This window comes from Melanerpes formicivorus, unplaced genomic scaffold (genome assembly GCF_026170545.1).
Source record: "Melanerpes formicivorus ecotype bairdi unplaced genomic scaffold, bMelFor1.0.p_v2 SCAF_29, whole genome shotgun sequence".
Classification (NCBI taxonomy): Eukaryota; Metazoa; Chordata; class Aves; order Piciformes; family Picidae; genus Melanerpes; species Melanerpes formicivorus.
Window position 1 is genome coordinate 4847922 of NW_027142381.1, and position 26848 is coordinate 4874769.

Below are 26848 nucleotides of genomic sequence, written 5' to 3' on the forward strand. Positions count from 1 at the left end.
TCCCGCTTCCGGCGCGCTCTGACGTTGCTTCCGTCTGTGCTCCAGCTGACCGTAGTATCACGTTTTGATTGGTTGTCTGGAGCTGTACGGCGGAAGCGCTTTCAGGTGTGTTGTGCTGAGTGCCGCCATTGAAGCCTCTGTGATGGCGCTACCGGTGGAGGAGTGGCAGCTATGCGCTGCCCGGCGCTGGGCCGCGCTGGAACCGGGGCTGCGGGAGCGGTTGGAGGTGGCATCACTGCACGACACCGTGCACCTGGGCTGCGGCCTCCTTCGGTAAGCAGTGGGCAGGGCGGACTGGGACGGAGCGGGGCGGATGGGGGCGCGGAGCTGACGCCCGTGTCCCGCAGGCCCGAGGTGGAGGCGGCGGTTCTGCGGCGGTTGTGCCGCCGGGCGCGCACGGGCAAGGAGCCGGCGGCTGCCTGCTTTTACCGGGAGGAGGGAAACCGGCTGTTTGGGCGCCGCCATTACGGTGCTGCAGTGAGGCTCTACTCGCAGGTAGGTGAGGCGGAGGTAGTCCTGAGGCGGCTACTACGGCCCGGGGCTGCTGGCGAATGGCTCTTGGAGAGGGTCCCGGTGGGCCCGGTGAGAGTCCACTCCCGTGAGAGGATCTGCGACCCTCGCTGGAAGGGTCCTGTTGAGGGTCCGTGGCGGGGCCCCCTGAGGCAGCAGCTCTCTGGTCTCCGCAGGCCGCCTCCCACGAGGTCCCCGGCAGCCCCGACCTGGCCATCTGCTTCGCCAACCGCTCCGCCGCCCTCTTCCACCTTGGGTGCTTTGAGGTAAGCAGCGGTGGGGCAGTGGGGCGCGCTGCACCCCGGCCTTCCCCACGTCCCCCCCGATCTCCTGGGTGCCCTCGACCAAGTCTGTATAGCCAGAGTGGGGTCTGAGGCCTCCTGTGTAGCAAGAGACAGGGACTGGGGTAAGGAAGAGCCCAAGCACCTTCTGAGGTGCTTCTGCAAACCCTGTGGGGACAGGGTAGAACAAGAGGTTGTAGATCAGATGTGCTTCCAAAGCTGTGCTAAAGCTTCCAGCATTACTTAAACTTTCAGAAGGGTTCTTGTTTTCCTTATTGTTCTATGTCTGAAGGCTTTGTTAGGCCAACAGGTTGGCACTGCACATGGAATTTGCTTAATAAAATACCATAGAATGACTTAGGTTGGGAGGGACCTTAAAGATGATCTGCTCCATCTTTCAGATCACCTGTATCTTAGATGGAATAAAAGAGCACAGGTCTCACATGGTTTTCAAGTGCATTTAAGAGGTCTTGTCTTTGCTTCTAGGTTTGTTTGGAAGATATTGCCAGGGCTGAGAGCCATGGCTATCCAGACAGGCTGCTTCCCAAGGTCTTGCTGCGGAAAGTTGAATGTCTGCTGTGCCTGGGGAGGTTACAGGATGCAGGAGGCACCCTCAGTGTGGTGGAGAATAAAATTGCTGTGGATGGGAACATGACAAGTTCTACACACCAGACACTGCTAAAGAAGTTAAATCAACTGAAGGATCAAATACATGGGAGAGAGAGCTGTCCAGAGCCTGCAGGAGAAGCATGTGGTGACACTCAAAGGAAGTCAGAGATCTGGGAAGAGAATGCTAGTATTTCAGGTGCATCTTCATCCTTGAGCTTGAGTTTTGATAGAGAGAGAGGACGTCACTTGGTGGCTTCCCAGGACATCCTGCCTGGACAGAGACTGTTGAAAGAGGAGGCCTTTGTAAGTGTGCTCTGCCCAGGGGAGAACTTTTGTCTGCAGGACAGCAGTGAAAGAGCATGGGATACCCAAGTCACCAATGCAGATCTTTATTGCCACTGCTGTCTGAGGCAGCTCTTAGCCTCAGTGCCTTGCCGTGGGTGCAGTTATGCGAAGTACTGCAGCCAGAGCTGTGCAGACCTGGCGTGGGAGCAGTACCACGGGACAGAGTGCCCCCTGGGAGCACTGCTTCTCACATTAGGGGTCTTCTGCCATGTTGCCTTGAGGACTGTTCTACTGGCAGGATTTGCAGAGGTTAGCAGGCTGGTGGAATGGTCCCACGATGGTGACAAAGACCTCCAGAAGCCCGAGACAAGATGCAGAATTCCTGGTGAGGCACCTGATACAAGAGCTGGTTCCAGAGGTATCCCTGGTTGTGATGATGATGGTCAGTACCAGAGTTCTTACCAAGCTGTGTTCAACCTTTTGCCACACACTGAGAAGCACAGCCCTGAACACAAGTTCCTTTGCCTGCTCAGTGTAGTAGCTATATGCAAACAACTGCAAGAAGCTGGCCTAGAGGCTGCTGTTTTGAATCAGAGATCATCTGAGAAGGGCTCCAAACCAAACACATGTGAACAAACATTGGGTGAATTGTCTCCAGGGCTGAAGACTTTGGCAGAAGCAATGCTGAGGCATGTGCTGCAGCTGCAGTGTAATGCACAAGCCATCACTGTAATGCAGGAGTCGGGTAAGAATAAAACCTTTAAGCCCTCTCTGTTGTTCTTGCTCATCTAGCTTATGTGAGGAGCTTGATTTATCAGTTGTACCAAAGCTTCCATTCCAGATGGGAATAACTTGCTTAAAATTAAATGGCATGTCCCCTGCTGGTCTGTTCTTTGGTGCCCATCCAGAGGCTATTCAGCTCTTTTTTTTCAGTTGTAGCAATTTACCAGAAAACTTCTGCTCTCTGCACTTGGTCACAGTGCTTCTTGCATAAGTTGTGTGGGTTTCCTGAGTGTTCATTCTCAACCTGTTTGCTTTTCCTCTGTGTTTAGGGTCTGGAGATGGTGCTGTTGTCAGTAAGAAGCCTGTGCGCCTGGCCACAGCCTTCTTCCCCGTCCTCAGCCTTCTGAACCATTCATGCTGTCCCAATACCAGTGTGTCATTTAGTGGGACAGCTGCCACTGTCAGGGCATCACAGTCCATCCCAAGTGGCCAAGAGATTTTCCATTGCTATGGTGAGTATTAACTCCCTATTTGTCTCAAGGCACAGCCATCCTTTCCTCTCTAGCTGGCATGTTCTGAGTACCATTAATGTCATAACTCCCAGGGTAGCAGTGCTTGAGTCTTTGTTTATGTCTGAGCATTAATCAAAGATAGGAGTGCAAGATTTTAACTCCTGAGCCCACTGTTAACATTTTCAGTCTCCAGCTGCATCCTCTCTAAAAGATGATAGAGTAGAGTAGAATAGAATAGAGTAGAGTAGAGTAGAGTAGAGTAGAATAGAATAGAGTAGAGTAGAGTAGAATAGAATAGAGTAGAATAGGATAGAATAGAGTAGAGTAGAATAGGATAGAATAGAGTTGAGTAGAGTAGGATAGAATAGAGTTGAGTAGAGTAGGATAGAATAGAGTAGGATAGAATAGAGTAGAGTAGGATAGAATAGAGTAGAATAGAATAGAATAGACCAGACCAGCTTGGAAAAGACCTTTGAGATCGTCGAGTCCAACCTATAAGTCTCAATTATAACACAGATAAATTGAGTCTGATGCTAAGAACTTTACTTGCTTAGAGATTTCTACCTTTGCCATCCCTTTGCAGGACCTCACCAATGTAGGATGAGAGTTGCAAAGAGACAGCAGCTTCTCAGCCAGTATTTCTTCGAGTGCCGCTGTCAGGCCTGCCTTGATGAGTTAAAGGCTGATGTCAAGAGTGTGGTGTCCACAAGAAACTCATTCTGCTGTCCTAGCTGCCGGGCTCCAATGCAGGTAGTTCTGTAGCTGTAACTGTTTTACTCACTGAGATGTGTAGAACTTGGGTGTCTGGGAAAGCCAAGAGTTTAAGAGCTCAATCTGTGATCTCTGAGGCCTCGTAGAGTCAATGCAGTGTCTCACTGTTCTTAGCAGCTTTTTTGTGGTGTTCTTACATATCAGTCTTCCAGCATTGTAGGGAAAAGAGTGCCTTAACAGGAAGTTAAAATCCTTTGAACTCAGTGAAGGAACTCCAGAATATCATGGCCTTGAACTGAGGGAGATAGCTCCACAGAAAGTGGAGGCCTGGAGTCTAGAACAGAACAGGTGCATAGAGGGGTGTATGGAGAGAGACACACTGCAGCTCACAGGCTGCAAGGGAAAACAGTGTGTAGTGTAGGTGAGACAGGGAGAAGTCACCACAGTATTTTGTATGCTTTTGTTAGTTGTGCCCTTGCTTTGGCCTAATCCATAGCTCACAGTCAGAGCTATTCCTGGAAGTTTCTCATGAAATGGAATGACCTAATAGCAATGTACAGGCCAGTCAATGTGGTTAATGGATGCAATTGAGAAACAATTTAGCCCTTCTACAGCACAATGCAGAGATAACAGAGATGGAAAGTAAGCTCTGAGTTGAATGTGAGCCATAATGATCACAGGGATGATTTCCACAGGGGGAAGATACACTTTGTTGCTCAGAGGAAGCTTGTGCAACCTCAGCGAGCAGAGAGAGCCTGGCACGCCGTTTAGGGGCCCTTCAGCAACAAATCAACGCAGCATTAGAGCTGCTGAGAGGCAGGAAGGCTGGTAAGGCTCAGCTTTCTGCTTTTAAGGTCACAGCTAATGAATACACATCGGGAACTGTAGTTCTAGCCATGAGATGGCACTGTTGCTTATGCAGTTGGGGTCTTCTGGCATGCAGCCTGCTGTCTCTGGGGACTTGAGCATCAGGGGTTTTATACCCCTGATCCGGGTGTTAATCTTAAGTCACATATTGTTGCATGGTAACTAAAAGAGCTCAGGGTAACATGGGAGTTATGTGTACCCAGGGCTTGCTTTCTGAAGTGAGTTGGGCCAGCACTGCGTTAGAGTAACACAGAATATACAGAATTAAGGAGGTTGGAAAAGACCTTTGAGATCATCAAGTCCATCACCCAACACCATCTAATCAACTAAACCATGGCACTAAGTGCCTCATCCAGTCTCTTTTTGAACACTCCCAGTGATGACTCCACCTCCTTCCTGGGCAGCCCATTCCAATGGCCAGGCAGGGTTGCAGATCAAGTCAGTGCTGAATTCTAACCAAATCCAAATCCAGCTGTGTAAGATGCACAGATGAGATTGGACTGACTTTATTTCATGGGTCATGGAAAGCTGGAGGCTGGCCAGTAGGATGAATATTATACCCTGTTTTTGTTATAGATCAGGCTATCAAAATGCTCCTGAAGTGTCAGATGGATGCTAGAAACTTCTTGTCTCCAGAGCATTTGCTGATGGGAGAGATGGAGGATCACCTGGCACAAGTCTATGCTACTCTTGGTATGGCATTGTCTTCTCATTAGCTTTGGTTGTCTGAACTTGAATTGAACATGCCTGGCCTTTCTCAGACCAGCCCCTTCAGTTTTGCCCTGCTGCAGTTCTCTAGTTTTGACAGCAGGGCTCTCACAAAGACTGCTTCAGCCAAAACTGCCTTCCCTGCAGCCAGTGAATAATAATGTGAGCTCATGTTCTTCTCGATTTCCTGTCCTGGTCCTAAGGTCAGCAGCCTCCCAAGAATGCTGTGGACATAGCTCATCACATTATGCAAAATGCTATGAGAGGCTCTGGGTGGCAGTAGCTCTACAAAGTATTTATTCATTACTCATTTTTGTTTGTTTGTTGTTTTGTTTTGTTTTCATTAGGGAAGTGGCAGGAAGCAGCCAGACACCTGGAGAAGAGTATTAAGATTGTGGAAATGCATCATGGGCCATCGAGCGTGGAAATAGGTCACGAACTGTTCAAGCTGGCACAAGTTCTCTTCAATGGGTAAATCTGCTTTCATTCTCTGTCCCTTCCCTGCACCACTCTGGGGTGTCTGGCACAGTATCGTGGCAGGTGGTCCTTGGCACCTTGCAGGGTCAGCCTGGCACAGGTACAGAAGTTGGCCATTCCTCAAGTGTAAGTTCATTAACCCCACTGGGGTTAGACCTCGTGACTCTCTTTGGACCTATTTCTCTGCTTTGTGCCTGTCCTTTTCTTTTCCTTGGTTCCACTTATTCCCTGTCCTATTGTTTTCTTTTGACAGCTCATCACCCTTGGTGTTTATACCTCAGCTCTATCATGCTGCTGAATTCTTTTCAAAAGAGGAAATGGAGTCCTTTTGCTCTATTTTGGCCTTCTTTTGATAAGCAGATTCCCTAACTAAACCCTTCACAACACCTCTCTGTAACTGAATTGATCTTAGTGGGAGCTGCAGTGAGGAAGTGGTGGGTACCTGTGCTCAAAAATAATGTTTTAAGATTTGTCCCTCCTTTACCATTTTTTCTCCCCATCCTCCCTTTGCAGCTGAAGCTCACACTGTTTGCCTGCTGCTTGGAGGCAGAGGAGGATAGGATCTGTACACAGCTTTAGGTTTTGTGTTGAGGAGGGGGAACCTTGTGGAAGTCAAGGAGCTGAACTAAGGATTTTGTATATTCTGTTCTCATTCTCTTCCCATTTCAGATTTGCAGTTTCTGAAGCTCTGAGCACGATCCAAAGAGCAGAGGAAATTTTGGCAGTGCACTGTGGTCCTCAGAGTACTCAGATCCAGGAACTACAAGAGATGAAGTCTTGTCTGTCAGACCTTCCCAGAAGCATCCTTCAGAGGATTTAATTTCCCTGTCAAAGGAAGCTGCAGTGTGATCTTTCATCAAAGCTAAGTTTCATGTGGTAAGATAGTTGTGTGTTAAGTAAGCTGGAAAATCATGTGTAACAACAGCTTGAAACTGAGACCTGAAGTGCCCTTCAGTGAGACTGCTGCAAATAAAATGACCAATTCTGACATGTGGGGTCTGTGTGTGTGGTATGCTGGGAATAGATGCTGTGCTGTCATTTCTGCCTGTGGGTTTGAAGCAAATGTTTGAGGTGTTTCTGTGCTCCTAGAGATGTGAACCTCCCATGTGTGGTTTGAATGCGCAGTCACCCACACCACGCTACCTTTAATTTCTGGTGCTGTGAAGCACCTTTCTTCTTGCCAGTTTGAAACAGAAATGGTTGGAATGGGTGAGGCAGCAGGCTGGAAAGTGCAAACTTGCCAGCTTATAAGAGGGGACACTGCAGAACTTGAAGGGCTAGCAGCACAGACCTCTCAGTGAGGAGGGATCCAGTATAAAGAACTGGATAAGGGAAACTGCAGGTGGTACTTGCATATAGGACACAGAACTGCATTGTGGCTCATTGGGGAAAATGGGAATGTGAAGGCATGTGACACAGTCCTTCAAAGGAGAATACTGGGGCTTGCTGAGATTAACAGCAAAAGCTCTTTTATTGCAGCATGAAGGCATAAGATTTGCAAGTTGTGTCTTTGTGCAGCAGAGCAGGGAGCCAGTAGCCCTCCCAGTACCGCCCGCTCCATGTGAGCCCTACCATTGCAGACTATTGTGAAGGGATCTAAATGTTCCTGGGATCCAGGACCTTGCCAATGAAGAGGAGGGTTCCAGTGGTGTCATCTCTCAGTACAAAAAGGAAAGGTCTGTCCACGTGATACTCTATGGGGAAGGTCAGGCGAGCAGCATTCACCTCAGGATTTGGGGTGGCTCTTTCCCCATCTTCACTAAGCTCCAGAACTGCCTTGTGTTGCACGTGAGATAGCTTAACAGGTTTGGCAGAAATCTTGGTAAAATCAGGTGATGTGAAAAGTGATTGGAGCCCTGGAGGAAAGAAAGAAAGAAAATTCCATTACTGAAAGCAGAGGTTGCCAGTCAGGGAGCAGTACTGCTAATGCTGTGGTCCAGGAGGGCACATAGCTGCTCTGGTAGAGTTTTGTTTTGAGGTAAGAGGGAGAAGGAGCTTACGTCTCTTTGTACTGAGCTTCTCCCTCAGTCTCAGAAGCCTTGTATGAGCTTGGTGGAAAGATGTGGTAAAAAGTTGAGGAGTCCTGGACCAAGGTGATTTAGTTGCTGGGGAGATCTCTACAGACTGACAGCAGGACTAATACCCCACCAGCTTCATAGTCTCTGAGAGCAGGAAGCAACTTGCCCACTGCTTTGAGCCCTGGCAGTCTGGAGAGGGTGTGTGGTGTACATACTTGTCTCCTTTAGTGTGCTGCCAAGTGCCTCTTCGTAGTTCAGCTTTAGTTTGGGCAAGCTGAGCACAGCATGGACAGTCTTCAGCTCCTTGTCTACATCATGGACAAACTCTGAAGTAAGGCTTTCCTCAATCAGAGACATATTCTGAGTCACCTTCGTAGGCACGAAGAACATGGCACTGATCCCCTCTGTCAGTGGCAGCTGGGCAATCTGGAAGGCCAGTTACAAGTGAGCAAGGGTCACAGCAATAATAAGTAATTTTATCCATCCCATAATAGGCACAGGCCTGAGCCCCAACTGTCTGGTCAGCCTTTCTAGTTAACACTTGGTCTTCTTCCCTGTTTGCTTTTATCAGATATGCCTCCTGACACCTCTGGTGGTCAGGTGTCCATGAAACCATGCTGCACTCTTTTGCTCTTACATGGCAAGGCCTCACTGTCACCTGTTGAACTGCAGCATTGCTTTGGGGGAATTCTCAGCTGGAACACCTCTGAGCTCCTGCAGGGAAAGATTTGTTGAAAGAGGTAGAGATGGAAAAGTTTGGACAAGTGTGACCTGCCCTTCCTGCCCAGCTTTAGGTCAGGCAGTAGAGGGACCTGTGCATTACTTAAGTTGTGGACTGCTTGTCACATAGCCAGTGTAGAATTGGGATATTCTAAGGATCAGCATGCATTGCCTTTCAAAACAGGGATTGCAAAACTAGCCTGATGGGAGAAGCAGGGTTTCACAGGTAGGTGTAGCTGAGCCTGTTCCTCAGCAGGTTTAGGAGATCTTGTGCAATATTTGCTCTCTGACCTTGCAGTTGAGTTCTGAGTCAAAACCAAATCGCAGTATGGCTTTGGGGTCTGACATCATGGGCACCTTCACAGTTCTGTCCTCATCCAGGTGGAAGTCTTTCAGGGCAGTCTGCTTGGTGTCAAATTTAGTTTTCCATGTCCCTGTTTTATCAAAGATAAAATGGAGGAATTTGTGGGAAAGCAGCATAGGAAGCCAGGCTTGTGTCTGTGGCTGAATTGTGTACACAGCATTTGTGCTTTAAGAGTCGAGGCATAAATGATTGGAGACGGCAATAGGCTGATTGGAGCTACTGGTTTACTGCCACTCTTTGGCCCCTCCTTTTCATCTGAGAATTGGCTAGATGGGAAATACAAAATGAAGCCAGTGTATGGGTGGAGTAGCTATTGGGAAGTTGATGTCTACTTATGTAATTACAAAACTATTCTAAAGGGTAACAATTGTGTCAATGCATATAAAGTGCTGCTCTCCCCACCCTTTGTTTTGCTCCTTGTCTCAAAGCAATCATTCTCCAGGATACTGGCTCACAGCAAGTTCTAGAACAGTTCCCAAGCATCTCCCTCCATTCCCTCTATGGTGGTAAAAAAGCTGTGCCTCTCCTAAATCGCAATATTCTGGCTCTTGCCATGGAGTTTTGTGAGCTTAAACTTCCTTCTCTGGTCTCTTGCTGCAAACAGATCAAGATTCAGCTTCCCAAGAGTAACAGTTCCTCCTTTGAGGACTATCTCTGTCCAGGTAGCATGTGTTTTTATTTTAGTAAACACTCAAACACTTTGTCCTTACACTCTGTCTGTCTGGCAGAGCATTCCCTCACATCTCTCCTAACACATGCTTAATAGACCCTCTCTGTAACAACAAAGTACATAACATTCTTACCCTTGAAGTAAGCAGCCCCAGCAAGGAGAATACTGACATCTGTGGGCATGTCCTTCATGAACCTCATAATCCTTCCCTTTGTCTGCTGTCTGACCCAGCTGTTGATTTCTTGGAGGTCTAGCTGGCTGTTGCCACTGAGTACCCTCAGACGCATCTTGTAGGACTTCTCCAGCAGGCTGTGAAAACCAGGCTTCACCCTCAGTCCTGGGGAATAGAAACATTGATACTGCAGCTAGCTCCCTTATCAAAACAATCTGAAGGCAGCAGATTGCAATCCAAAGCCCAGCAGCAGTTCTTTCATAAAACATCTGTGGCTGTGTGTATACAGAAACCTGCTTTGAAGAAGAGTGACTGACTTGGAGGAAACTGTTCCAAATCCTATAGCTACCCATGCTGGAGTATGGGAGAGCTCTTCTGAAACTCTTCTGATAAGAACAGAAGGCTCAGACACAGCTATTCCTACATCAGTCTTTCTTCTTTCTCCAGCTTGCTTTATGAGTACAGCTTACTCAAACCTATTGGATTCTTGGAACCAGCAGGTTCCAAAAGATAGCTCTTGGCTTTCTCAGCAGATGTTTATTGCATGCCAAAAAGCAGACATTTCAAATAGTTCTGCAAGGAATTAAATACAGGAATATGGCTGAATGCTATCACAAATAGAAAATGTGATTTCTGGTTCCTGGAAGTTAGCAGCACCTGCCAGAAAACCTAGGGTGAAGGCAAAATTCTCAGCAAGGTTCCTCTGAACCTTTTGCATGTTAGCTGCTCAGTCAGCAGAGTCTTTGTGTGCATAAATCTGGCCTTTTGTTTATGGGCACAGAAACTTTCCAGGCTTCTTCTGGAGCAGCAGCAGCAGCAGCATTCCACTGCACTGTCTGTGCTGTGGCTCAACCCTCTGTCAGAGCCTAAGCTGTTAGTGTGGTGTCACTCAGTGTGTTCTACCTGCTGCTAGTTACTGAGGTAAAACTTGGCAGAGGGGAGGGACTTTTACTTTTCTCCAGGATGATACGAGAGGCACTTTTCATGCTCTTCTCTGCTCCAGTCACACTGCTCAGGAGGTCCTTGTAAGTGCTGTGGACCTCAGCTTTGTTAAGCAGGTCATAGAAGAGAGCACGAGAAATGACGTCGTCTGTTCGTTCCCCAGCCCCTGCCAACAAGAAGGGCACAGTGTGAGGGAGGGGCTGTCACACCAAACTGTGTGTGAGGAAAAGGGGGAAAAGAGGCAAGAACTCACCAAGTGAGAGACCAGAAAGTGCAGTAGCCAGGCTGAATGGAGACAGCAGCACGTTGGCAGTGGCTGTCCGGCTTGACTGCTGCCGGTACAGGTCATAGCCAAAGTTGGAGACTGCTGCTGCCAGCTTGTTTACAGGGGTCTTATAGAAGGGATCTTCCTCTTCCACCTCACCAGCCTGGCCTCCATCAGCAGTGGCAGAGTTCTGGCAGGTACAGGGAGCACTTTGGTTAGACTCACAGTTGACAAGGGCAGGTGGAGTTGTGACAAACACTTCCAAGTTAGGCTAATTGACAGACACTCTCCTAGGATCTACAGAAATACTGGCTTCAGCTTACACACAGAGAGGGTAGGAACAGTTACATTCCTTTAAGGTGTCCCAGTAAAGCCAAAGGCAGCACTCAGAGTGGAACCCACTGTTTCTCCTTCACAATCATCCCCTGATGTAACTAGTGTGGTTTTATCTAGGTAAAGTAGGAGTTAGTCTTATTATGTTGCTAAATAAAATCCTAGCAACTTAGGAGGGTAGTGCTTAATCCTTCTGTAAGATTCTCTAAAATTAAATTACCTGCTCCAAGCACCTCCCTCACGCTCTGCATGTTGTCTCCTACTCACCTGCTCAGCAGCCGAGTTCTGGGATCTGCTTGGGACAGTTAAGAGACCCAGGAAAAGGAGAATCACTGGAACCTGCATGCCTGAAGCTACAGAGCAAGAACATGACAAAAGCACTTTGAGCAACAGAGCAAATACATCTCTACCACTGCTATTGACTCTCCCTGGTTGTGACAGGAACTGCAGTAACACATGCTGCTGCTTGTCCTGCCTGGTTGTGAAACACACACCTGATCTTAGCTGGGTTTTCTTCTCCAGTTTGAAGTATTCATCCAGCCTGACCCCAATGGCTTCAAAACTGGGCAGCCACACACACGCCTGGGTGTGCCTGAGCACAAAAGCAGATGTGTGTGGCCCAAACCATGCTGATGCTGGCAGTTACTGAGTGCCAAGGTCAAGAGGGGCACTAATTAGTACCTTCTGAGTTGTAGGTTTTAAGAAGTTCAATATTTTGTTTATAAAAGGTAGCAAATCCATACCGATGAATAGGTCAGAAGACAAAAGTGACTGTGTGTTGCTCTGCTATACAAGTTACCTGCCTCAAGCTGTAGTTTGTCATGTTCCTTGTGCCTGCATGTACCTGGAAGGCTGTACAGCCCATATGTGTCCTTTGCAATTTGATGAAGTGAGAGTGGAACTTTCTTGACAGGGGCAAGGAGTACATACCTAACACTGAGCTAGATCTAAAGAGGGGAAAGACAGAGCTTGGTTTATCCAATCTCTTTGAGGGAGGTGGGAGAAAAGTACCAAACTCCCCAGAGTTGTTCTTTTGGTGGACTCCACTTTGAATCCCTCCAGCACTGGCAGATGTGGCCCTTCCAGACAGCTCTGTCTGGTCCAAAGGGCAGCAAGTAACAGAGGGTTTCACTGTGGGTAAACCAGAGCTACTGCACCAGTGTCATGCCCCCAAGAGCAGACGCCACTGAGGCTGCTCTGAAGCAATGTTTATATAGATTCCCAGAAATTAAAGGAAGAGGGTTGTATTTAACTAACCCCTGTGAAGTAGGGGGAAACATGTGTTTCAGATTAACTTCAGCTCTAAAGAAAACATGCCTGCTGGTAGAAACACAACTTAGCCACACAGCCACAGCAGCCCCGCTTCAGGACCCGGTGTTCAGGCAGAGGTTTTGCTTCAGCGAGAGGCAGTTCCCTCTTCCCCTTCCCTCTTCTTCTAGAGGTTGCTCTGCCTTGGAGATCAAGGTGTCACAGTGGAGGTTTTAAGTTTTCAACTATGTTTAGGCAGTGTAACACAGAAGTGGTACCCTCCTTCCCTGTGCGCTTGGATCCTGTGACCTGCTGCTCTCCTAGCTGCTGAGTAGGTGAGGTGTTCTGGTGCAGAAGATGGGGATCAAGAGGATTTAGTATGCTGGAACAAAGCAGTGCAGCTTCCAACACCCAGTGATGTTGGGATTGCTCATATCATTGCAGAGTTTTACAGTGAGCAGGCACCATGCTGACAGAGAGATGGCAGAAGCCCTGTGTGAGTTGCAGTGTAAACAGTTAGGGAGGGCTTTGTGGGGATGCTTGCACCAAGCAGAACTCTTGCCTGCTGAGCTGAAGGGGTTTGGCCCCATCTAGTTTAGAGATGAAGGTTTTCCATGGAGCATAACCTTTTCTCTGGAAAAAAAAATCATATAAAAAAATAAATAAGCCTCAACACAACCTCTGCCTCCAACTACACCAAGCTCCTGGGAGCAGGAGAGAGGAGATTGTTTTTGCAGAGCTGTATTGTTTTTGCCAGGACTGTCACCAGCTTCATATTTCTCACACTTTGCCAAAAAAACAATTTCCATTTGAAAAAGACAAAAGCCTTTTGCATTTGAATTGGCCTGAACATCTGGATTCTATTTGCATGTCTCTTAGCCCACAGCCAAAAATGCAGAGAAAAGAATTTGGTTGGACAGAGGTGGGATGGTTTCAGGCATGATATTAAAATCCATGGCTGCCTTTAAAGAGAAGCAAAGGAGCAAGAGCATGCAGCATGGGATGTTACAGTCAGGAAGGTACAGTCAGGAAGACTTTAAGAAATGAGCTAAGAAGGAGCTTTGTGTCTGGGAATTGTCTATTTGTGAAGGCCTGCAGGTGCAGAGGAAATCTTTTGCTTTCCATCTGTAGCAGTGTAAGTCTCACATCATTTATACACACTTCTGATCTTAGGGGTGCAATGAAACATCACCCATGAGGTTAGACTGCTCCCTGTGATTGCTCCACCCCACAGCCCTAACTCCTGAAGCACCTTGCAGCCACTAGCTCTAGAGAACGTGGCTGTCACCGAAACTGTTTGACTGTCACCAAGAAAAAGCCTGTTCCCAGCTGCAGCACAGACCCTAGAAGGATAGAAAACCACTTCAGATCCCAAGCACCGTGCAGCCCCAGAGGCAGAGGTGCACCCTAGGATGCTGGTGGCTCCCAACCCTTGATGAGATCTCTGATTTGGTGAGAATCTCACCCTGGAACACCTGCAGCTGAACCACTCTTGCTGTTTCCCAGGTTCTCCAAGAACTCCCCAGCCCCTGCCCTCTGCTCCCCTCGCCGCTGGCACTGAGCGAGGCTGAGCTGCCCTTACCTCGGGCTCCTCTCGCTGCTGTCGCAGGCTCCCAGCGGGTGTGAGTCGAGGACAGTGCGGGTTTGGTGCAGCCACATCTGCTTTTTGCTGCTTCCCCCAGCCCAGCCTTCGGCAGGCTTCAGGTTACAGCTTACCAGAGCTGTCTTAAAGTGCTCTGCTCCCATTTTCCACTGCTGCCACCTTCCCACTGAACTGCAGCAAGTTTTTAACCCTTCTTAACAAGCCCAAAGTGCTCCTTGCAGTAGGGGCAGTCGAGGGGGTAAGGCAGAGGTCAGAGAGGCAGAAGCTTCCTGCCCTGTTAGGGCAAGTGTTTTATCCCCACAGTTGGGCCATATGTCACATAAGGGAATTTCTTCTATCTCAGAGGCATGGTTAATGCAGCAGTGTTTAGTGGATTTATGTCCAGGATTTAAAGGAGAGAGACTCATAAAGTGGAAGCAGGTTTCTGTTGCTGTTTAGAGCAATTAAGGGGAGGGGTGTCCAGAATTGGTTCTACCCAGTGATAGTTACTAGTTAACAAATTGTTAGCATAATTGACTTGAAGGTTTTGGCTAAAAATAGACTAAAAAGCTAGGGGTTCTTGGTTAAAAAAAAAGATGGATTAAGGGAATGTTGTAGATGCTTACAGGAGAGTAAATGATCTGGAGAAGGGAGAGGGGCAGAGGGGTTTCAGTATTTCTGTGATGGAAGATTCCAGGGGAGCACTCATCAGGGCACATTCAAGAGAGTATTGTATTTTTCACAGGTATTACATTGTAAAACTCCTTGTGACTAGATAAGGAAGGAGATGAGAGATAAATAAGGGGGGGGGGGGGGGTGTTAATAAACCCAACCCAAATCAGTGGAAGGCAGTTCCATTGAAGGCTAACAATGGTCAGATGTCACGTCAGACTCAGCAGCTGGGCAGTGCAAGCAGAGGACTGTTGGTTTTCCTTGTCCCTAGGCATTCTTGGGTTTTTTTTGCCCCCAGTCATTAGTTACTGGCTAATGAGGGAGCCAGGGTATTGGGGCTAACTGGACATGTTTGCCTACTTGGAAATGCTAGAGGTAAATTCTAGCCACCAGTAGTGTCCTCAGTCTAGGCTTGCACTGGGACACCTCTTTTGGGGCAGCCACTAACAGATAATGAGGAGTTACACATGCTGGCACTGAGCTCCCAGAGGCCCTCAGCAAAGAGGAAGGGATGGGTGTAGAGAAGCATTGGCTGTCTGATTTTGCAAGCCAGGAAAGCAAATCAGGTAGTCTGCCCTGTCATTAGCGCTTCAAAGGTGACCCTTTCTAACAAGGAGAGGAGCAGCTCCACTTTCCCCTGCTTCTCAGCCTGCACTGTGAGAAACTGTCTGCAGACAGATGTTTGTACTTGTTAATCTTCCATCACTGGCCCAAGAATAGGGGTGTTGGCTGTGGAGATGTCTCCTGGTGGTTTTCACCTCTCTTTTTTTTGGTGCCTTACTTGTGGTATTAAAATGCCGTTGGTGGAAGGACCCCGAGAGAGAGGTTTTCCATCTCATTTGTGTCTTCAAACAAAACCCAGGTTTGGTTTTAAACCATTTAAATCAGAGTGGCAATTGCATGGGATGTCATTATAGAGCAAAGCAAGCTTTATTCCTGTGGGTGAAGGGTATCCCAGAAATGATGCATTGTGCTCATCTAAATGCAAGGGCTCGAATCAGTTGTGTTAAATCAATGCAAACATTCCAGTGCTGCCCAGGTTTGGGTGTGTGACAATAGGCAGGCAATATGCTGTCTGCACAGTGTTCATCAGTGCTGGGGAAGTCCTGATCATGTTCATGGCAGTTTGCTTTGGCAAGTTAAAAACAAAAAGAAAGGCATCTAATATTAAAGATACTGAGGTGTGCTTAGTATTCTCAGGCAGTGATGCAGATGAGCTGTAGAGCAGACACCCCGTGCCAGTCATCTCTGTTCAGAACAGAGCTCAGTCAGAATGAAAGCTTAGCAATGCAAAATGGAAAATCCCGAGCAGAGACCTTCCTATCACTTTGCATTTTACAAACTGCCTCTCCTGGAGAGCTGATGGAGTGAAAAGGAGTCGTAAGGTTGGTGTTCCTGGTAATTTGTTGAGCAAAGCACAGCCGTGGAGGGCTGCTGTCCTGTCAAATAAGATGAAACTAATAGTTTGACAGGAATAGCTTGGAGGAGGAGGGATGGCAGAAAGATGGGACATAGGAAATAAGAACCAAGCTGTTCAGGAAACAAGGAGGGGAAAGAGCTGTCGATAAAGGGGGAGCTGGAGGGCAGAGGCATAAAGGAGGAGACTGGCACTGAGATTGCAGTAGCCAAAGCAAGACTTACCTAAGGCAGGAGATGGTATTCCAGAATGGTAGGAATGAATCTGTATAAATAAATAAGCTAAAGTGTTCCCTGTGGGCTAGAGCTGTGCCCTCATAGTAGGGCTGAATTCTTGTGGGCTTACTCGTTAAAATTGCACAGCCCCATAATTACAGCCTCTTTTTGAAGGCTATGTGTCACTGCCTTGGTTAGAGGGGTAGACATTATCTTTCACTGGTCTTCCCCTTTTAGACTGCAAGAGATGTGTAATTGCAGGTTTGAGCCAGGACTTTCTATTCCCCAAAGTCTTTTGCATCCCCAAAATTCATGGTTAGTGAGTCAGTCCTCCTCTGATTCCAGCAGATGGTGCAGACTATTCAGGGACGGAGGCTCCCAGAAGCATTCTGCTCCTTCCTCTGAGGGAAGGCAGACTTCCCGAGCCAGGAGAGCCCTGCCAGGAGGCTGGCCCCGCTGCTCCCTAACTGCTATTTCACACAGACAGAGCACCATCCTTCTTGCCCAGCAGCTGAGGGAGTCCAGGAGCAGAATCCACTATGGACAGCAGCTGTTTGGTACAGAAATAGCTGCAGTGTGGTAGGCTATGGTGAGTTAGACTAACAGTTTTAAGTGGTAGGATGGCTTGGTGGGGCTCAGGGGTTCCTAAATATTTTTCACTGTAGCTTAGTTCAGAGGTGCATTGCTACCTCAGAACATGGACCCAGGGAGCTGTGCCCATCTCAGATGAAAGAGAAGCTGAAGAGATGTTGCCTTTTGCCACAAGAGGCCCAAAACAGTGGCATTCAGCTACAGGTGTCAAAATCTGCCCCTCCTTCCCCTGGAACCTGTCCCAGCCATCCACAGCATTGTGTTGTGGAGCCAGGAGTGTCTCACTAGAACAAATTAGAGGTAGCAGTTGCCAAGTCAGCACCTTTGAACCTCCTAGTAGATACCATCAGTGGTCAGACTTAGCCCAAGAGCAAGGTTAAAGACTGTCACATCCCTGCTTACTGTGGTATTGCTGCTCACAGGCAAAACTCCCTCCTGTCCCTCTGCCACCCAGCTCATGCCCCAGTGCAAGGAGCTGTGCCCATTTCACAAAGCCAGCTATGACCCAGTGAGTGTTCTCTGCACACCCTGCAGCTGGGATGCCCAAAGCTTAGTTGACTCCATCCTTGGACAGTCTTGACATCTCTCAGCCCCTGTGGTCCCTGATGATGAGGTGCAGCCAACAGCTTTGCAGGAGGCCCTCTTCTCTTTGCATCTGTCACGCCCAGACCTTTTTCCTCCCCCCAGGTCTTTGCAGCTATTCAAGTCCTGTGCCATTTTCCCTTTCTCTGTTGGGTCTTTCAATGCAACACTTGAAGCAAATACATTCTGCTTTCCTCTTTATTATTCTGCCAACATAAAAATTACTAAAAAACACTTTACAAAACACGTCCTGAAAAATCTAACCTTACCCCAGAACCCAGTTTCCCTGGAAAAGGGCTGGAGATAAGCATCCAAAGGGGTTTCCCCACTGCAGACCTTCCCACTTCAGATCCCAAAAGGCAAGGAGTGGGAAAATGGAATCTTGGAAAGAGCCTGTGCCTGGAAATAGCTGTGATGCATCCTAGAGAAGACAACTGTTAGCAGTCTAGATGAGCTAGAGGTCATTTTCTAGGTGGGTACAGACGGTTTGCAGAGGAACGCTCTGAGGGAGACGTTCACAGGAACTGCGGAAGGAAGAGCCACATTAATAGCTCTGGCTGTTGTCCAAGCTGCCAGATGCTAATGATGATTCCAGGCTACAGGGGACTCTAATAAGAGCTTAATAAAGACTCTAATAAGAGTCTGGGGACAAGGAAGTCTCCCGGGACTGAGAGCCCTGGAAGAGAAATCCAGGCAGAGCAAGATATTCAGGTCCTACAGAGGGGAACCTCAGCCTGGAGAAGCTCATCAAGGATGGAATGGGCTATCCCAGGCCTGGTCTCTAGGGATCTGTAAAGGAAAACAGCAAGAGATTGCCTCCTCTGGCTCAGAGAAAGGTCCTCAAGGACTGGAGGCCTCTCTTAGCTGGTCCAAAGGGTCAGGTAGCAGTCCCAGAACACTTAGGCTCTGCTCCTGTCTTATTTGGGCATGGGGTGCTCATTGACATCTGCTGCTTCATGTGAGTCCTGTGGGTCCTTTAGCTGGGGAGCAGCATTGGAGTTGGGGTTCTGGACACTGCCTATGAAAAGGGGGATGCCTGTTTGATCTTCAAAGATAATGAAGACAAAGGGGCGGTCGAGGCTGAAGGCAGAGACTGAGCGTGAAATCGCAACACTGGTAGCAGCAGATGCTTCCACCCCATCTTCCTTGAGCTCCAAGGTAGACTGATGCTGTATGCTGGAGACAAGGAGAGGCTCTTCTGTGATCTTCTGAAGATCTGGGCTTGTGAAGAGCTCCTGGAGGCCTACAGAGAAATGAGACTAAGTTAACCTTTCCCAGTTGGTGCCACCAGCTCTGATTTTTTTCTCAAAGCTGCCCAAAGCAAGCAATTCCCTCATCTCTTGCCATGTGTGCTGTCCATCATGGAGGACTGGAGAACTAGCAGGCAACAGAAACAAAAGCTGCAACCCAGCCAGGTTCCCCAGTCCTTCTCTGTGTGAAGAGCTGAGGGTGCCAAAACCAGAACAGTGTTCACAAGCTTTGTCCACCCCTTTTAGAATAGCAGCAGAAGTACCTAAAGCCTTCCTTAAGAAGCAGCACCAGGCATGAAGGTTCTTTCTTGCTAGGCTGGAAAGCCTTTTGCAGAGATTCTTAGTTGTTATTTTTTTCTTAAGCAATTCTGCAAACCAAAGTGAACTCTTAATTTATTCTCCTCTGGAAATGCAGTGTGTGGTGGTTTATTTCTGTAAGCTGTCAGCTCCAGGTTTTGTGATCTGCCTTCTCTCTGCTGGCAACTTCTGTGTCCTGGACACCATGTTAAACAGCAGAGTGAAAAGATGAAGGCTGATGCATGGGAAGAAGTTGGTCTTGGCTTCAAAAAAGGGGGGATAGGAAGAATCTTGTAAAGACTGTGAGGAGCTGTGAATGCTGCCTTCTCGGTAGTATCATCTTGTTGGAGCAAAACATTTGGTGCTAGGCAGGCAAAGAGTAAGGAGGAGGAGAGAAGTGAGAGAGAGGAGAGTTTGGATGTTATCTGGAGCAAGCTGTGAGGCACAGCTTTAGAAACAAGGGTGGCAGTTTTTAGTGTCAGTGAGCAGATGCCATAGAGAGTGAGCAGCTTCACTTACTGGGTGCAAATCCTGATAGAGGCCTTACCCATTTGACTGAGAACCTTGTTGAGTTCCAGCTGGTAGTCCAGTTTTAGTTTGGGGATCTTCACTGTGGTGGGTACCTCTCTGGGAAAAAGCCTGCATAGTTGTTTGTAAGGGAAGTTCTCCAGCACATGAGGGGTGTTCCAAGTGTACTGGTTTGGTACAATGACCACAAAACTCATGTTACTCTTAAAGGGGAACTTGGCCACCTGGAAATAGAAACCAACCAAAAGCATTTATGGCAGAGGGAAGTCAGTCTAGAAAGTGATGCATTTGATGTAGTCTTTTTCTAGTTGGACTGCAGAGCCAATCTAGCTGTGGGATGAAAAGAGCCTGGTGGGAAGGAGGGATCTGAGACAGCTTGTTGGAGTGGCAGCATTAGATTTCAGTACTTAGCCACTGACTGGTGGAAGTTGAACACATGACAAAATGGAAGCCCACATTCACAGAGTCATAGAATCAACCAGGTTGGAAAAGACCTCAGAGATCATCAAGTCCAAACCTATTACCTAATACCTAACACCTCATGACTAACTAACCCATGGCTCCAAGTGCCACATCCAATCCTTTTTTGAACACCTCCAGGGATGGTGACTCCACCACCTCCCTGGGCAGCACATTCCAGTGGCCAATTACTCTTTCTGGGAAGAACTTTCTCCTCACCTTGAGCCTAAACTTCCCCTGGCACAGCTTGAGACCGTGTCCTCTTGTTCTGCTTTGCACCCACTCTGGCAGCAGCTGAATTCTGAAGGGCTCCAACAGTACACTGAGAGAATTCCTTTCCCTATTTCCTTGCTTATCTTTAACTCAGGGCTTTACAACTCCATTAATTTCCACTTAGGCTGAGCATCTCTGTGGGGTTTTTTTCCTGAAGATTGAGAGTAAAGCTTCAACATTCTTGCTAAAAGCAAGGGCAAAGGATGCTTGTTAATTTTGTGTGTGTGTGCTGCTCCTGTTAAAAGATTTTATTTCAAGAGAATAGTTGCAGCCAGTGAAATGCAATAGCAGGAGGAAATTCCAGTCAAATGCTTGCAGTGCTCCTAACAGAGCCCCACCTGAATGTCCTGGGACTCCAGTGCAAACCAGCTCAAGGAGTACTTGTGGGCTTTCATCATCTCGACTGGGACTACGTAATCATCGTCAAGGTGGAAGACATCTGGCCCAGTCAAGCTAGCATCAAACTGATTCCTCCAAAACCCTACCAAAATAAAGATGTTAGATATCAACAAAGTTAAATTTGAGCAGGAAATCAGAAACTGCCTGGCTAACACTGCTTCTCCTATCATGAGTGCCCCAGCAGGGCAGATAGTGACCAGGCAAGTAGAAATAGAGCATAGAGAAGTCAGTACACCAAGGCTGGAAAAGCCTTAACAGGCAGGAAGCTCTTATCTTCCAGAGAAGGCCTTTGGAATAACAAAAAGAACAAGGATTAATCCTCCTGCCTCAGAGTGGGAGATTACTGAAGGCTGTGAAGATAAAGGTAATGGATGTTTGTGCTTTGAAAATGAAGAGTACTGCCTTTGTGCTGTGTAGGGTGAAACCCTGCTCCAAGACCCAGCTAAAACGGCTGCAGTTTTACACTGCAAGTGCTTGATCTGTGTTTTGATGCACAACCCTTGGGGAATTAAAAGAGGAAGATGTGCCTGACCACTGTGCTGTAGCTGCCTTTGAGCTCTATGGTTGCTGTGTAGGGAGTTGCATGTGACCTGCTTAAGATGAACAAAGGTGGCTGCTGAACCAGGAGGCAAAAATACTGCAGGTTCTGGCTCTGCTTGCCCAGGAACAATTTTAGCACATATGAAACAGTTGGGAATCATTACTGCAAAGAAATCTAAGCAAGAGGAACAGCAGATGTACAAGAACAAGCAGATTGAGTAGCAGGAAGTGAGGAAAGGAGATGCCATTGCTTGGGAGGAGAAAATGAGTAGATCTCTAACTGTTCCTCATGAAAAGTAAAGCCTGTGGAGCTCACCATGGAAATGGATTGCATTGAGCAAGAGCATCACCGTGTTTGCAGGGAGCTGCTGCAGGAATGTGGGTATTTGCCCATGAGTTGCTTCCTTTACCCACTTGTTTATGGCTATGAGGTCGTCCTTACTGATCCCAGAAAGGGTCACAGGCTTTGCTCCATAGAATTTCTCTGAATCCTCCAAGAACTTCTCTTTGACCTCAAATCCTGCCAGAGGGGAAGAATTCTACATTAAACCATCAGACATTGAAAAAAAACTTAAATCTACCCAGTGGCTCAGGCAGTGGCAGGACACTCCCTAGGAGAGCTCTCCCAGCATGGCAGTGTGCTTCCATCACTCTGTCACTGAGAACCTTATCCTACACCAGCATGGACACCGCATCTCCAGCTGGCACCAGAGAGGTGCCAGCACCAGAGAGGTGCCAGCACCAGAGAGGTGCCAGCACCAGAGAGGTGCCAGCACCAGAGAGGTGCCAGCACCAGAGAGGTGCCAGCACCAGAGTGGTGCCAGCTCTTACCTTTCTGCAGGTAGAGACGTGAGGCAAGGCTGAGGGTGGATCCTGTGAGCCTGCTACGAAGGGTGCCCAGCATGTGGTGGAGGCAGGGCACCGACTCCAGATGCATCACCTCCAGCAAGTGCTTCTCGGTTTCATTTGCTGCTCCTAAAAAGCAAAGTCGAATTCCTGTTAGGTTCATGGCCATATAATGGAAATTAGGAACATTACTGTAGCTGCCTCCTGCTAGAAACAGTCTGTGCTTTAGGAAAGAGGCTGGGGAAACCTGAGAGCAGGGCCAGGGAGGGTGGCTTCGGTTGTGATTGTGCCTAAGGGAAGCTGCAGGAGTAAGGTTAAGTGGAAGGTGCCGTAGTGAATCTTAGCCTAGGTTGGTTCCTAGTGCCTCCAGGAGGGGGAACAGGGAAGGGCAGGAAACGGTGCTTCTGTAACTAAGGAGTTACCCAGTGCCAGGTGAGACAGGGCGAGGGCAATGCTGAGGGGTGAGAGGATCACGTTGGTGCTGTTGGACTCCAGCTGGACCTCTCTCAGGAGATCGATGCTGAATCTCATCAAGCCATCTGCTAGCCTCTGGCTCTTCTTCAAAGTCATCTCACAGCTGTTATCTTCAGCCTCTCCTTCCTCCTCAGAGGAAGAAATGTCCCCAAATGGCTGCTGTTCATCACAGCCCACAGTCCCAGCTAGGACTGCATCATCTGGGTTCCAGTCATTCCCTGTGCCTGGTGGGGTGGTAGGAAAGGGTAACACGGGGCCATCAAACCCCTGGAAGTTGTCCTGGGTGTCCTGGGTGACCTGGGCCAACTCTGGATTTGGCACAGGTGGGATGGCTCCCAGCAGAGCAGACTCTACATCTCCATCACCTTTCAGGTCCTGGGGAGAAACAGGAAGGAGAGCACAGGGAAAGCAGAAACATGGCACCATCTTCCCCCGTGGGTTTTACTGCACACCTGCATGAGCTGAGGAAACTCTCCAGCTTCTCTGCTCTGGTGCTGTATTCACTTCAATTTGCCTTTTAACCCTGAAGTTAAAAGCACCTCAATGAGTATGGAAAACAGGTCTTGTACCCTGGGAAAAGGGACTTGGGTGAGGGTCTTACCCTCCACTTGCTCTCAGGGCCTGCCCCAGGCAAATGAGTCCAACAGGAACCCCCACCTGCTCAGCACATGTCCTGTGCCTTCAACGTTTATAGCTCCATCATCCTCAGCCTTGATTTCACCACCTCCTCTGTCATATTTTAGGGCTGCCCGTCTGCCTCATGCCTCGGTCAGCACCTCTGCTGCTGTCACAGCCTTCATCCATTTTGGCTCAAATCCTCCTCCAGGCGTCTGTCTCAACTTGTCTGTTCTACTCCATCCCTTTTCCCTCCCATCTTCCAGTTCTCTAAGCTTTAGCCTGTAGCACTGCTGGCCTCACATTTGCATGGTCTTAAAGACATGCTTATAGCCTCAGCTCTCTCTGTTCCCACCAGCATCCGGATGACGTTCCCCTAGTGCAGGAGAGCTGCTCTGCCAGAGCCAGGCTCAGTGGGTTGTTCTCCCTGCCCCATTCATAGCTTCTTTTCCTCATCTTCCCTCATCAATCAGAAATTAAGTAATCCCCTTGCCAGCCTCTCTACACACCAGCTACTGATGTTTACTCCATATGCTGCCCAGATATTTAGGCTGGAGCTTCCAACACAAAGGAGCAGCAGCCCTGGGTGAGGTGAGGAGGGAAGCCTGCCCAGGGACAGACCTTCACATTGCACTGGTGCTGGACTCGTCCTATCTCAGGACAAACTGGAAAGCCATTGCAAATACCACAGCCTAACTACAGTCCCCTTGGGTGGAACCAGGCATTGCTTACCTTCAGCTCCCCATCTCTGTCCAAGAAGAGACGTTTTTGCTCACTGGCCTGTGCTGGGGAGAACTGTAGGTAGGGGAAGAACCAACAAAGAAACTAAGTCAGCTCCCAAATAATTTCCTCTGGATCTCCAGAGTCAGTCTTTTCTGCCCCCACTCCTAACACACTCCCATGGGGCCATGTCAGAGCCTGCCAGCAGCCTGGCTGTAGCAGTCCCTGCGTGGCTACAGCACAGCAAGGACTCGAGGGTCTAGACCCAGAGGCAGTGGTGTCCACCGTGGTGAGGTGGAAGTGAGCAGGAGCTGGGAGAGGCTCCAAATGTTGGATTTGTGTAGAGAGGGACCATGCCAGAATGGTACAAAATAATGTTTCCTCTAGGGAGGCAGCTGTGTGGTTTTGCAATCTCTCATCTGACAGGGATCCAGATTTAAAATGGAGGAAAGTAAGAAGGGGGGGGGGGGGGGAAAAAGCTGTTATTGAACAACCTTCTGTTAACCCCTGAAGGCCATGGGCACCACACACAGCTGGAGCCAAGTTTCCAAAGGTTTTCTACAGAAATCCTCTTGAATAATGAGAATATCCACAGCTCTGTTAGCTGGGATGAAGCTGAGGAACCTTGCTGTGCTGGGACACAGAGGAGCAGAGTCCTCCACCGCTCTGCCTTCCAGGGCTTCTCAGGCAGAATGTTCCCCGCCCCACAGTTTGGTGCAGGAGGTGCCCCTCGCTCCCCCTGCCCTTTGCTGGCTGTACTCACACCACAGAGGTCCCCACCATGGCTGGAGGAAAGCAACTTACCCTTAGGTGACTGTGCAGAGCAGACAGGCAGAGGAGCCACAGAGCCCAGAGAGACACCATATTTCTGGAACAGAAGGACCAGCCGAGGGAGAGAGAGAGAGAGAGAGAGGTTATTTCCAGCTGCCTGGCAGCAGGGAGCTGAGCCTCTTCAGGTCTACAGGGAGAAAATTATCAACCTGGCCAAACAGGTTGGCGCAGGAGCTTGCAGAAAGCAATAGGGAGATGAACAATGCTGCAAAGAAACAGCTCAGGGCTCCTGGGTCCAATGCCAAGGCAGCGAAATCAGAGAGGAACAGGAACCCACACCAGAGCAGAGCTGTAACCACAGCCAGGCTCCTACATGACGCTCCCCAGCTCGAATCCTGCATTTCTGACCCCACTGCCCTCATTTCTCTGGCTTGCAAGTGGTATTTACTCCATTAGTCCAGCACACACTGTGCCTCTGGAAGAAGACAAAAGCCTCTGCTCCTCTCCCATGCAAACCTCCGAGGTATGGGCACAGCATCCTCAGCTGTGCCCTGGGCTCTTGGAGACACCAACCTGCCTCGGCGGGGCTGCGGGCGCTCAGCAAGTGCTGGCCAGGAGGGATTTTGCAGGGAGAAGATGAAATACCACAGCAGTTCCTCAGCAGTATTTCCTGGAGCAGAAAGTCCTCCCCTTCCCAGCACTCACCTTCCCCCTTTGCTGGCAAACCCAGCCTGTCCCACCCCCACAGTCCAGTTCCTGCATGGGGCAGCAGGAGCAGGGCTTCTAAGGCCATAGATAAAACCTCTCCAATTCCCTGGCCACTGCTTCACCCAGCCACTTCCCCCCCACCCCCCTTCTAAACAGAAATAACACCTCTTTTCTCTTAACAAAATCCTCCATGCCAAAGCCCAGCCTTTGGCACAGCTGCCATGCACTTAATTGCTGGGGCTGCTTCCACTCTCCAAGCAGTCCTTGCTTTCACCTGAAACTGCTGGGCTGAGATCTCAGTTGCCAAGCAGAAGAAACAAAACTTGAGGCAGTTTCATTCTCCTTCCTCCCTCGCCCCAAATGCTGCAGCCACATCAAATCCTCAATACCCCTTTCCTCCCTGGTGGTGCCTGTCCTTTAACCCTCTGCCAGCTTCACCCCTGCTTTGCCAGGAAGACAATAACTGTTTACTGGAGGAGCCCCCATTTACTGTCAGCTCCTTTGTTTGCCACTTACCTGGGGTGGTTCATGTCCACATGGGAGCTGCTCTGTGTGGGGCAAACAGCTTTTTGTCCAGCCCCTCTCTCCTACCCACCAACAGTGACCTTCAGCACCACCCCATCTGAGAATCTGTCAGGCAAATATTGACTTCCAGCATCCAGTTAAATGTTTGCAGATCAAGAATGAATTTGTGGCACATTCTGGGGATGGGAACACAGTTTGGGCTGCTAGACCCCCCCAAGACAACATTGAGTTTACCAGATCCAGAACACTCTGTCCAAAAGTCAGTTGGCCCTAGCAGTGATTCTGCTTTCCATGTACTCCCCATGCTGGAAATGCAATCTTTTATTCATGGCCTTCAGTGAAAATATGGGGCTGGGTATTTATTGCCATGGGGCTCTCTCTGCCTTGGCAATTTTCTTTGCAGAAACTCCCAGATACTTACTCCCAGTGTCCCAGCTGCTTCTGCAGCAAGCACAAGGCACCAGTTTTAACAGATGGCTGGTGCCCAAGGCCCTGGGGCCATGTACCCAAGCAAGAGGCAGTGATGCTCAGGCTGGGCTGAGCCAAGAGCAGCTGGTACCTCCCTGGGGGCACAGCACACACCAGAGCTCTGCAGTGGGGGTTGGCCCCAGTGCTGGGCTCCGTGGCATGGATACTGCTGTGGCACAGAGGAAGAGTCTCAGGGAAGGGCAGAACTCCAGCAGTCCTGTCCTGTGTGGTTGTGTGTCATGCACAAACAAGGGGCACCCTTCCCTGCTCTGTCCATGTCCTCAGTGCCAAGGAGCAGTGACCCTTCCCTGCTCTGTGCATGTCCTCAGTGCCCAGGAGCAGTGGGGAATTGTCAAGGGTCTGCAGGACTGCAGCACTTCAAGTCGTCCATCCCTTGCAGCAGCTCTTGGTTCTCAAACTCACCCCAGACAATGGAGTAGAGAAAGGTCTGAGCTCTGCAACCAGGATCTGCTTCGGGACATGCTGCTGTATCATGGGGAG

General features: G+C 48.9%; 3 protein-coding genes across 5 annotated transcripts; 1 reads left to right on the top strand and 2 right to left on the bottom strand.

The window, feature by feature from the left end:
- Positions 1–142: 142 nt before the first annotated feature.
- On the top strand, positions 143–6671 carry SMYD4 (SET and MYND domain containing 4). Of its 2 annotated transcripts, XM_068154609.1 has the most exons (10): positions 143–273; positions 348–495; positions 687–776; positions 1278–2430; positions 2738–2920; positions 3504–3670; positions 4327–4459; positions 5075–5191; positions 5554–5677; positions 6353–6671. In XM_068154609.1, the coding sequence occupies exons 1-10, from the start codon at positions 143–145 to the stop codon at positions 6501–6503; spliced, it is 2397 nt and encodes a 798-aa protein (XP_068010710.1). In that variant the 3' UTR covers positions 6504–6671. The 2 variants fall into 2 exon arrangements, with proteins under 2 accessions (XP_068010710.1, XP_068010711.1); XM_068154610.1 differs by lacking the exon at positions 348–495 and having other exon boundaries at positions 151–273.
- A 464-nt stretch (positions 6672–7135) lies between these two features.
- Positions 7136–14102, bottom strand: SERPINF1 (serpin family F member 1). The gene is made up of 8 exons (XM_068154611.1): positions 13998–14102; positions 11435–11520; positions 10823–11024; positions 10580–10735; positions 9589–9792; positions 8713–8855; positions 7917–8127; positions 7136–7539 (listed from the first exon to the last, which is right to left on the bottom strand). Exons 2-8 carry the CDS (start codon positions 11510–11512, stop codon positions 7280–7282), a joined length of 1254 nt encoding a protein of 417 aa, XP_068010712.1. The 5' UTR covers positions 11513–11520; positions 13998–14102; the 3' UTR covers positions 7136–7279.
- A 3552-nt stretch (positions 14103–17654) lies between these two features.
- Positions 17655–25944, bottom strand: SERPINF2 (serpin family F member 2). Of its 2 annotated transcripts, none has more exons than XM_068154612.1 (9): positions 25871–25944; positions 24680–24743; positions 23888–23950; positions 22489–22915; positions 22052–22195; positions 21537–21740; positions 20620–20762; positions 19569–19773; positions 17655–18717 (listed from the first exon to the last, which is right to left on the bottom strand). In XM_068154612.1, the coding sequence occupies exons 1-9, from the start codon at positions 25882–25884 to the stop codon at positions 18392–18394; spliced, it is 1590 nt and encodes a 529-aa protein (XP_068010713.1). In that variant the 5' UTR covers positions 25885–25944; the 3' UTR covers positions 17655–18391. The 2 variants fall into 2 exon arrangements, with proteins under 2 accessions (XP_068010713.1, XP_068010714.1); XM_068154613.1 differs by lacking the exon at positions 25871–25944 and adding an exon at positions 25220–25296.
- Between the last annotated feature and the right edge of the window lie 904 nt (positions 25945–26848).

What these genes read in the sequence shown, in the direction of transcription:
- SMYD4 (XM_068154609.1), top strand. Translation starts at nt 143, where the DNA reads ATGGCGCTACCGGTGGAGGAGTGGCAGCTATGCGCTGCCCGGCGCTGG. An exon ending in TCCACCTTGGGTGCTTTGAG is followed by an intron (nt 777 to 1,277) that starts GTAAGCAGCGGT and finishes CTTTGCTTCTAG; the next exon opens with GTTTGTTTGGAAGATATTGC. An exon ending in CACTGTAATGCAGGAGTCGG is followed by an intron (nt 2,431 to 2,737) that starts GTAAGAATAAAA and finishes CTCTGTGTTTAG; the next exon opens with GGTCTGGAGATGGTGCTGTT.
- SERPINF1 (XM_068154611.1), bottom strand. Translation starts at nt 11,512, where the DNA reads ATGCAGGTTCCAGTGATTCTCCTTTTCCTGGGTCTCTTAACTGTCCCA. An exon ending in ACTTTCTGGTCTCTCACTTG is followed by an intron (nt 10,736 to 10,822) that starts GTGAGTTCTTGC and finishes TCTTGTTGGCAG; the next exon opens with GGGCTGGGGAACGAACAGAC. An exon ending in CAGCACACTAAAGGAGACAA is followed by an intron (nt 7,540 to 7,916) that starts GTATGTACACCA and finishes TCTTTCCTCCAG; the next exon opens with GGCTCCAATCACTTTTCACA.
- SERPINF2 (XM_068154612.1), bottom strand. An exon ending in ACAGAGATGGGGAGCTGAAG is followed by an intron (nt 22,916 to 23,887) that starts GTAAGCAATGCC and finishes GTTTCTCCCCAG; the next exon opens with GACCTGAAAGGTGATGGAGA. An exon ending in CCTGTCTCACCTGGCACTGG is followed by an intron (nt 22,196 to 22,488) that starts GTAACTCCTTAG and finishes TTTGCTTTTTAG; the next exon opens with GAGCAGCAAATGAAACCGAG.